Source organism: Hyposmocoma kahamanoa, unplaced genomic scaffold, assembly GCF_003589595.1.
Source record: "Hyposmocoma kahamanoa isolate Upper Pololo Valley unplaced genomic scaffold, ASM358959v1 100021, whole genome shotgun sequence".
NCBI classification, from domain to species: Eukaryota; Metazoa; Arthropoda; class Insecta; order Lepidoptera; family Cosmopterigidae; genus Hyposmocoma; species Hyposmocoma kahamanoa.
In genome coordinates, this window is record NW_020653200.1 from 1,487,925 (window position 1) to 1,498,664 (window position 10,740).

The window sequence follows — 10,740 nt, forward strand, 5'->3', positions numbered from 1 at the left end:
ACCAACATCAGAGAGCTACACTCAAATATCGAAGCAGTCCACCACCACCTGGAAACCGATAAACCGCAGCTGTTGTTCCTCATCGAGACGCAGATCAGTTGTCCGACTGATACGGCATACCTCAGCTACCCAGGGTACTACCCTGGCTACTCTGGAGCACAGGTTCCTACCTCGTGCCGGAGTATGTGTGTACGTTCGTCATGACATCGGTGTCAAGCGTCTCAACCTTGAGGCACCGAGTTTTTCTATTTTGTGGCTTCTGGTTGACACAGGAGTAGTATACTGCTGTGTCTACCGCTCGCTCAGTGGAGATCAAGAGACAACCAAGCTGTTCCAACATCTGAGCGAGACGTCTGATGAGGCTCAGCTCAGGTATCCAGCGGCCCAACTAGTCATTCTGGGGGACTTACCATCAAGAATGGTTGTTCCCATACCAGATGACCGATCATGCTGGGACGCGAAAACTTGCGTTATAGCTAAGCCTTTCCCAGCTTGTCAGTGGCGCCACAAGGATCCCAGATGTAGAGTCTCATACGGCTATTTGCTTGGACCTACTGCTAACGACTGACCCAGACCTATACTCGGTGGTTATGGATGCACCATTGGGTACCTCTGACTACAGTCTGGTGAAGGCTGTATCCTTATACTCCCCACCCGATCAGGGCCCAAGTGTAGAGATACTGGTTAGAAGATTGGGACGAAATGCGCCATATTTTTTTTGCGTCATATCCCTGGCAGGCTTGCTTTACTTCAGGAGATTCGTCGAGCTGTGCTGATGCTGTAGTTGAGGTCTTGCGATTGGGCATGGAGTATTATATACCATAATTCGATATACCCAGTGGACCCCAAGCTCGTCCATGGTTTAACGCTGACTGTAGTCGTACTGAAGCTCAAAAATAGTCTGCTTACCAAGCTTGGCCAGAAGCTCGACTATGCAAAACTCCGAATACTCGGAATCTGGAGAAAGCCTTTAATAAAGCCGCCAAGAACAGCAAATGTGTTGTACGCTGGGCCAAGTTCGACCATGTGTGCCGCATAGGGGACAAGCTTGCCTCTTTTCCAGCAGGCAGCAAGTTCTTTTGATCCCTGTCCAAAGCCACTCATTATCATTTCTGCTGAGGCCAGAAGGATCGCTGGCCCATACTGCGGAAGAGAAACCGAATCTCTTCGCCTCACTCTTTGCAGAAGTTCGCGTCTGAATACCGCAGGATACCTACCACCTTCTTTACCTCTGACTGGATGCACTATGGCGCCAGTTTGCATACGCCAAAAAGTGGTACTTAGAACTCTGCAAGGTCTAGACGTGCATAAAGCTAGCGGGCCAAATGAAATTCCAGCAATAGTCCTGCGTAACTATGCGCCTGAGTTGTCTCCTATTCTCACGTGCCTATATCGCCTATCGCTTGAGACTGGTGTATTTCCCAGGTCGTGGAAGCTTGCAAATGTGAAACCAGTGCCTAAAAAAGGAAGCAGAGCTGACCCTATCAACTATAGACCTATCTCAGTCACTTCGATACTCTGCAAGACTATGGAACGTGTACTTAACAACAGTCTCCTGTCATATCTTCAAGACAACGATCTGATCGCCAATACGGATTCGGAAGAGGCGATCTACTAGAGATCTTCTTGTGTATGCTCTTCTTATGGAGCGAGGCTATAGAAGAGCATGGCGAAGACATTGCAGTGTCTTTAGGCTTTTTTGTAAGGCCTTTGACAGGGTCTGGCATGCAAGTCTTTTAAGCAAGCTTCCCTCTTATGGGCTTTCCAATGACCTTTGCAATTGGATTTCGGATTATTTGAGTGAACGTTCGATTCAAGTGGTCTTAGAAGGCTACTCTTCCGAACATAGGGCGATAGATGCCTCGGTTCGAGTTCGGTTCGGGAGTTCGACTCGGAACTAGTAGAGGCGAAGCTGCAGAGCCTTGAACATCGCCGTAGAGTTGCCAGCTTATCGGTAGTCAATAGGATATACCACGGAGATTGTGCGATGGAACTGCATAATTTGATTCCGCCTTCCCCTTTCCATCGTCGTCGGGAGACTAGACGTGGGCGGGGGTTTATATTTCCCGGATTCGCACGATGCGTTTTGCTTCATTTTGTTCTTTTCTCCTTTTTTTTGCTCCTTGGATTCCCTGCCTGCAAACTTGTTCCCCGAACGCTATAACTTGAACCTTTTCAAGGCGAGAGTGAATAGGCATTATTTAGGTGTGCATGCTACATCCTCGACCTCATCGTCACGTTCCATCAGGTGAGATGGAGGTCTTTCTACCATTAGACCCAGTCGATTTAATATTGCATTAAATGAAGTTTACTTGTCTTCAGACCTCAATCACCATTTCCTGCGTCAGACACGTCAAGTGTCTTCAATGACTCGAGTGTCATGAATGAGAAGGATCCACCTTTTGTCCTGATCGAAGTAACATTGGGCCGGCCTCTAGTCCCAGAATGCATGCCACCGCTTATTTCCAGGTTACTCTGATTACTAATCTATACATAATTTCGACCAAAACCACTCCATGTAATTTGAAATGATAATGTTTTATGAATTACCAGCTGCCAACCCACATTAAGACCTATTTATACTTATACAATTTGGGTTGGTTTTACATCTGAAACGCATTTTGCTGAATGTGTGTAATACAAAATAAAACAAAATGTAGGCTATACTAATGAATTCTGGAAATAAGGACTATCTTTCAAAATAACACTCGCTTTCAAAATATCTAAAGTAGGTATCCAATCGAAATCTCTGTACAAAACAGTTTCATCTTTTCTATTTAATAGCTATGTCTATGATAAGTAGCACTCATTGAAAAAACTCTACTGATTATTATTAACTCGACAGTCTCGAATTATCAGCCATGCTTCATAGTATGGAAGAAGCAAATCCGCAGAAGCGCGAGTGCGTCGGGCGCGGCCAACTCGAAAGGGATTGGCAGACCACAGTACGCCTCGCTGCCAACGTGTTGAAGAGGGTTCCACATCATGGTGAGGTTGCACCAGCAAAGCTAGGATTTAGCGTAAATTGATCACACAACCATTCTATACCAAGAGTAAACGGGCTACAATTTTTTTGTACTAATGTGCGAAAAAACTGGAAGTAAACCGGTATTGTAGTCTTTTTATCTGTTTAGTTTTAGATGGGAATTCTAAACTTTGTTTTAATTTTTTTAAATAAACCGTTAGTACATTTTCTTTGGTCTTCCGCACTTCTCATGAGCATTCATACCCCGTCCACTGCAAGTGCGTTAAACAAATTTGAAAGTATCTTGCAGTTAGAATTAAAACACTTAAACAAAAACTAATTGCTCCCGAAATGTTGGTTTTAAAATTTTGTCTCATGTCTGAGATTTCCGTAGTCTTAGTGTTTAGTAGAGTATTTAAGATGCACACGTCGTGTTTTATACGCGCCTACGCTGCGCGTTTTCACTAATGCGCGTTGACGGCGCCATAAACGCGCATCACCTGCGCTTAGGCGTGACGCAGACGCGTTGTAGTGAATCGATTCAAACGCGCGCAAACGTCTCGTTGCAAGCAAGAAACTCAACTCTACTGAAGTTTACACTTAGATTTCATGTAGTTGCTTCATTACAAAACCCAATTGAAATTAAGAAACGAAACCAAAATTAAAAGTACATCTTATCAATTGCGCGCGTATAAAATACGCCGTGTTCATGGGCTCTTAGTCCTACAGCCAGAAAGGCAAGCATACGTGAAGGGAACCCTAGAATCACTCCTGCACTAAACCATTCTTGTAACGCAGTAAGTACTAAGATAAAAAAAATCAGCTTTAACAGAAGCCTGTCACTACTTAGTGTACTCTAGCTAAATTCGATATAAAGTGTTAACAAAACGGTGGTAGACAACCAATGATGGCACTTGTAAAGAATGTCCTCATGCTCGTGGTAGGAACAAAAGGATAAATATGTCCTCGTGCTCCTACTAGTGAACTGTCACCTATGTATAAATGTATTTGTCAATGCTAAAATTAGCAGAGATCGGAATTGAGGGACTTAATTTAGCTTAACGAAAGAAAGTCGTGAACATTCTCTTCTACAAATCCCAAGATCGTAGAAAATTCGTCGAAATCGAAGCTGACCAGATGTGTATATGCGTATTATTTATTGAAATTTGAGGACATTGGAAACAAATTATGATTGGTTTCCTATTGCAACAAATTGTTGTCTCAAAAAGTAATATTGTAGTTGTGTTTTTATAGATACCTACGTATTTAATAAATACTTTAGCCATTTAACTCACAAACATTTCACAACCTATGTTTTGGAATGTTTAGAAAATCAACAGTAAAAAAGACATTGATGACGAAATGGGTGTGTCCATAGGTACTAAGAAAGTGCATACTGTAAGTAAATTAACTAACTCCCTCAATCCGTTCTCTCATTAGTTAGGCTAACACTGCCCACGGCCTACTCGCATAACTGCATGTAAACATAGGCATTTGGGCGTACTTTTTTATATAATATCATGGGACGAACTAGTCGAACAAGCCTGATGATAAGCTAAACGCCTGTCCATACCAGTTGCTGTGCCACTCGGAGCTTTAAATCTCAATAATCAGGGGCGCTGCAACTACGCCCGTCACCCTGAGACATAAATTGACAAGTCCCGAGTGCCTGCAATTTCTCAAGCACCAGTACCCTTCAAAACCGGGACACAGTACATATGACATTACTGCTTGGCGGCAAAAATAAAATATAACTCGTATATAGAAATAATACTTACCTAGCTAGTTATTACAATGTTGACAATGTGCCTATTGGTACCATATTCCTAATTGTGATACCAATTAATACTTGCAGCTAGACAGTAGGTAATGGTAGATGCAAAGAAACAAAATTGAAAGGTTTAATTTTATATTACTTTAACTATGTAGATATCTCAGTACCACATTGTGTAACCATACACACAGCTACTTTTGGCAGGATGCAAAAGCGACTCGCCTTTCCGTTGGCGCGGGAGCCCTGACGTAAGCTAGGGCGGCCGGGCGGCGTCGTGGTGAATGTTCACTGATCCCACGGTGCCGACTCAACCGGCGAGAGGGAAACCCGGGGGGGGGGGGGGTTTAGTGCGTTAGGGCCTCCAGTCTGGAGTGAGAGTCCCCACATAACCCCTGAGTCTCCCTGGGCTCAGGGGTATCCATAAAGATTTCCCCCCCCCCCGTCAAAAAAAAAAGATGCAAAAGCGATGCTGTCGCTAATCGTCTACTTTACACACACGCGCGATTTTAAGCAGCGATGCAAACGATGAAAGCGCGACAGCATTGATACAAACGCGTGATTGTATCGCTACACTTGGGATTTTTAGCGATACGGATAATAGAATACTTAAGGAGGCCTGATACACGGGTAGGTATAGTAGGGACATGTAAAGAGAGGACTCGTTAGAGGAAAAAGGAATGGTCAAATCGGGAACAAAAGAAAAAGATGTGATCAAATTCTCACACTAATTTTAAAAAAGGAACGTCATTTGCTTAGTAAGTAGTTCTGAATTCCGAAAAAAGTTTTTATTTAACATTAAACCAGTGATTCCCAAAGTGGTCCAGGTGGACCCCCAGGGGTCCACGGGAGACTTGCTGGGGGTCTACGTAGGCGTGAACAAAAAATGGGGGTCCATAAGATGTTAATGGGGGTCCACGAAAAATTATCTGCTTTTGATAGTAAGGAGCAAAAATGTAAGCATAGTTTTATAAGGGCCTACCTACATTGTTTTAAGTACATAACTAAGCAGATAATATTTTAATAAGGCAAGCGACTTTTACTTGTCCAAACTTGCGTATTCGATATTACGTACAATTTCGTGTACGTACATGTACAGACTTGCAAAGCGCTATCCGCCCGACAATGCTTAATGCTTGTTCAGACATGAACTTGATCACCACTATAAATACTTGATGCCAAAGGCAAACTCATTCATTTGTTTCCGGAATTTCGAAAAAAAGGTTTGAGATAATTTATATCAGTGTTTGTTAGTGCCGGAGAAAAGTAAGTAAATACCTTTTTTTTGTTATAGTACTTATGTATTTTGTTTACGTGTACTAGTCGGTTGATCACAACTGCTTGTATAGATAGGTAACTTAGGAACTTGCAGATATTTTAATTGTCCTCTTTCGATTTGAAGACAAACACAGCACGTTTTATTCAATTGTTTTTTCGCGAGAGAAGCACTGCCTCTCTAAAAAGGCCGAATAAGCAATAGCAATTAATTTTTCAATTTTTCTTGCAAATAACTACTAATTTTATAAAACAGTATAAAAAAGTCACGTTTTAACAATGAAGGCGCAGACAAAAAATACGCAAATACATCATTGATTTGATGAAATGTTAGTTATCGTTTTTATGGACAATTTTGGGATTTCGACTTTTATTTTTTCCTACACAAATATGATCAGTATTCGATACTGAGTACACCCATTTTTATTTGTACTATTAAAAATTAGTGGTAATTTAGGTACTTTAAAATTGATACCGTTTTGTGAAAACGTCTGTATTTGTCTTAGCGGTTATTAGTTGGCCCCTTAACAAGCCGTAATTCTATTTCTGCGTGCTGACAAAGGCTGCGGTGTGATACCTATATTCAGAAAAAAACTTGGTTACTAAAACATTCTTTTTTACAGGTAAGGTAACTGATACGAAACATGGCTACAGCAAAGAAAAAATGTCGACAATATAGTGTCGATTATTTGAAATATGGTTTTGTTCCATCAGAGGCAGACAAACAATTGCCCATGTGCCTATTATGCAACAACGTTTTGAGCAATGACTCTATGAAACCATCAAAGCTCGAAGATCATCTAAAAAGGTGTCATACTGACAAAATAGGTAAAGATTTAAAATATTTTCAAACATTGAAGGAAAAATATGAAAAGAGACCCACCATGCACAGTATGTTCGCTTCAACATCTCAAAGTAACGATGACGGCTTGCGGGCATCTTACAATATCTCATTACTTATAGCAAAATCTGGAAAACCGCACACTATCGGAGAACAATTAATTTTACCCGCTGTTGAAGAGGTTTTAAAAACTGTTTTGCACAAATCTCCATTTGACGTACTAAAAAGAATTCCATTAAGTAACAATACTGTTCAAAGACGCATTGATGAAATGAGCTCTGATATCGAAAGTTTTTTGTGCGATCATCTGCAAAAAACTAATTTTTCTATACAACTGGACGAGTCAACGTTACCCGGTAATGATGCATTATTATTGGCATATGTCCGATTTATTATGGAGGAAGAAATTCACGAAGAATTGCTATTTGCCAGAACTTTAGAGACTGACACTAAAGGCGAATCAATATTTAATGTTCTGAGTAATTTTTTTACGGAAAAATCGATTCCATTTACAAACATTATTTCAGTGGCAACAGACGGAGCTCCTGCAATGGTCGGGCGATATCGTGGGTTTATAAGTCATCTCAAAAGAATTATACCAGGACTTACAGCTATTCATTGCGTAATCCACCGACAACATCTTGTGGCAAAACATTTAAGTGACAGGTTGAACCGATCTCTTCATTTTGTAATAAAAGCTGTCAACAAAATTAGAAGCAATGCATTGAATACGCGTTTATTTGCTCAATTGTGCGATGAAAATGATGAAGACTTCCAACGACTGCTCTTACATACTGAAGTACGCTGGTTGTCGAAAGGCGCATGCTTAACGAGATTTTACTCTGTTTTCGATTCCGTATTAGAGTTCCTAGAAAGTAGAGATCCAGATTTAAAAGAAAACTTGATCAAATTCAAAGCAGACATTGCGTATTTGACAGATTTGTTTAAAAAATTTAATGATATCAACTTGCAGTTACAAGGGGACAGCCTGAATTTAATAAAAACAAAGGGGATAATTTCGGCTTTTCTTGGGAAATTGAAATTTATGAAGCAAACAAAACATTAGTCGGCGGGAATTCTCTCAATTTCCAAACTTGTCGCAGGTAGAATGTATTGATGAGGATATCCATACCTACAGTCAACATTTAAGTGCCCTGCATGATGACTTTAAAACCAGGTTTGAAGATATGCTGACGATGGATATACCACCATGGATCATAAATCCATTTGAATTTGATGAAACGGAAGTGGCCAATGTTGTATTACAAGAGGAGCTGCTCGAGATAAGCACCAATGAGGAGCTGAATGTGAAATTTAGAAAAGGCTACCAAACATTTTGGCTGCAAGCAGAAATACCCGAAAAATATCCTGGACTGTGGGAAATCGCAAAGAAATTTTTAATAGCTTTTCCCTCGTCATACCTTGTCGAAAGGAGTTTTAGTGCCGTTACAAACCTCTTAACAAAAAAAGGAGCAAATTAAACATCACAGAGCGGGGGGATTTGCGATTATTGCTCACAAAAATAAAGCCAAACATTGATCGTTTGCTGACACTTCGTCAAATACATCCTTCCCATTAATTAAAATTATAACCTGAACCTATATTACCTTATTATTTTTTTCTTGTAATTCTATTCTTTTAATAAATAAAATGTTATAAAATGTACCATTTTTCGTTTTTATTTTACCTATCGGAATATAGGGACAGAACTCAAAAACGACACAATTTTTATTTTTTGGCGACTTTAAGAATGTGGTAGAAATGTAGCAGCAGGGGGTCCACAGACACAAGTAAAATTTTGAAAGTGGTCCACGAGAAAAATAAGTTTGGGAACTACTGCATTAAACTCACGTATTTATCAAATTGCCTTCGAGTGTATGAAACGGTAGCTGCGGAAAACAAGACATGCGACCTGTTTTTTGGCTTGTATTGCTTATTTCCATCCTCTAAGCACAATCGACATACAATTCACTATGCTATGATTACAAAAACTAATTCCGTTTCGTTCCACGTAAATAGAACCTAGCGCAGACACGACCTACTGTATAATATTATTGATATCTGTGATTGATCATCTTTGGCAGGCCTGCCGGACTTTTGTCTGTTCAACCGTCAACTGAGCGAGACACGTACGCGTGTTGAAGCAACCACTTCCTTCTGGTTAGAAGGAGCCATTTATGTCAATAATAACTTTCTCGTCGAGGACTACTTGAAGAATAATGATAAATACGAAGTAACTACATTACAGTGACAACCCATTTCTTGTACCACTGATCCAGTAAATGTCATGTAGCAGTGCACTATCGTGACCTTAAAAGGGTGGAAGACACTTTTTCTCGCCTTATTTTTCAACTCCATATGCATTAATCTAATGTGCACAATAACAAGATTCAGTGGTGCAACCCCGTTATCATAACTTAACTTTGTTCCACGCGTTTTTGACCACCCACATCTGGTAACCAGGAGTTGCTGTTAATGGCACATATGGTGCTCACTAACAGCGCGATCGAAGCCATAGTGCCCACAGATGTATGGTACGAAACAGATCCTTCCCTCCGCGCAGCACGCCATGCGCGGCACCTTCAGGACGTACCTCATGCTATAGAACTCTATTTACAGGTGAGAAAGAACCTATTTCAAAAATTTATGCGTCTTAATCAACTAAACTGCCAGGAGAAGGTGCAGAACACGACAAGTGTACAATACAGCACAACACAAGCATTTTCTTGTCCAAAATCATAAAGTACAATATATCATATGACATATAAAATCATAGCCCGATCTAAAATGGTCATTCTCGGACTAGTAGTATTCACTACCTTATTTCCGTGATAATTTTTATTATTTAAATATTCGATTTTTTTATCGTGCAATATTATTTAATATTCCAGTATTGTATCTGTATAATGGAAATTAGGTAGTGAATACTAGTCCGAGAATGACCTAAAAAGTTGCCTGCTGGTTTTCGAAAATTTTTTTCGACACAGGTTCAGTCGGGGATCGAACGTAGATGGCAACACAATGAAAACCGGTGTGCATGCCACTCAGCCACCGAGGTCGTCAGATTATTATTCGTTTAACACGAAATGCGTTGAGTAAACCAAAACTGTTAGTGGTAGTAGCCCCTAGAGTTTCTTGCTCATTCTTCTCAGGGGAAACTCAACCTTACGAATGAGCAGTAGAGTTTAATCAGAATGACGATTCCAAGTGTAATTTGCTTACCTATGAAATAAAGATTATTTCACTTTGACTTTGACTATTTTTTTTGAGATTTTTTGAGAGTTTTGCAAAGCGCGCTATAAAAGCCAAGCACAAATTTTATTTCCACTTCTACTTTGAAAATGTTGCCGTCTTGTCACAAGTTTTGCCGGTAAAATATAAATACAGAGAAAGAGTGCTGGAGTGACAGGGTCGAAGAGCAAAAATATTCAGCATGTCCAATTTTAGTCAAATTGCAACAAAGTGTAAATGACAACTGTTGACAAGAGAACAGCTTTTTCCATTTTCAACTAAATAAATTATGAAGCACTGAAATAGGACTTATTGTGGCTGGATATAAACTTGGATCCCCGCAAATATTGACTAAACTTGAATTATTAATTCCAATGACAAACGTAAATGACAAGGACAGTATGATGCCAACAATCTTTTGCTCTTTTTCTATACAAATTAGATGATTATCCCCGTGATCGACACGACAAGGCAAGTGATGGTGTTTCCGTGATATACCTTGTTTTTCAAACTATCCAAATCATATTTAAAAAACGACCATAATGTCGTGACGCATAAGTTATTAATTGATGATCTTCGTTCCTACCCAACAAACATTTTGGCTCTAAGAAGAGCTATTTTCAGCACTCATAGTGTTATTAAGGATATATAAGAGCT

General features: G+C 40.0%; 1 protein-coding gene across 4 annotated transcripts in view; it reads left to right on the plus strand.

Annotated features, from left to right (window-relative positions):
* Nucleotides 1–10,740, plus strand: part of LOC113239976 — a 51,821-nt gene that overhangs the window by 19,110 nt on the left and 21,971 nt on the right. For all 4 annotated transcript variants that reach the window (XM_026477169.1, XM_026477192.1, XM_026477176.1 and 1 more), the window contains 4 exons: nucleotides 2,323–2,469; nucleotides 2,846–2,988; nucleotides 8,937–9,085; nucleotides 9,316–9,471. In XM_026477169.1, coding sequence (XP_026332954.1) covers nucleotides 2,323–2,469; nucleotides 2,846–2,988; nucleotides 8,937–9,085; nucleotides 9,316–9,471 — 595 coding nt within the window. The remainder of the gene's footprint in view (nucleotides 1–2,322; nucleotides 2,470–2,845; nucleotides 2,989–8,936; nucleotides 9,086–9,315; nucleotides 9,472–10,740) is intronic.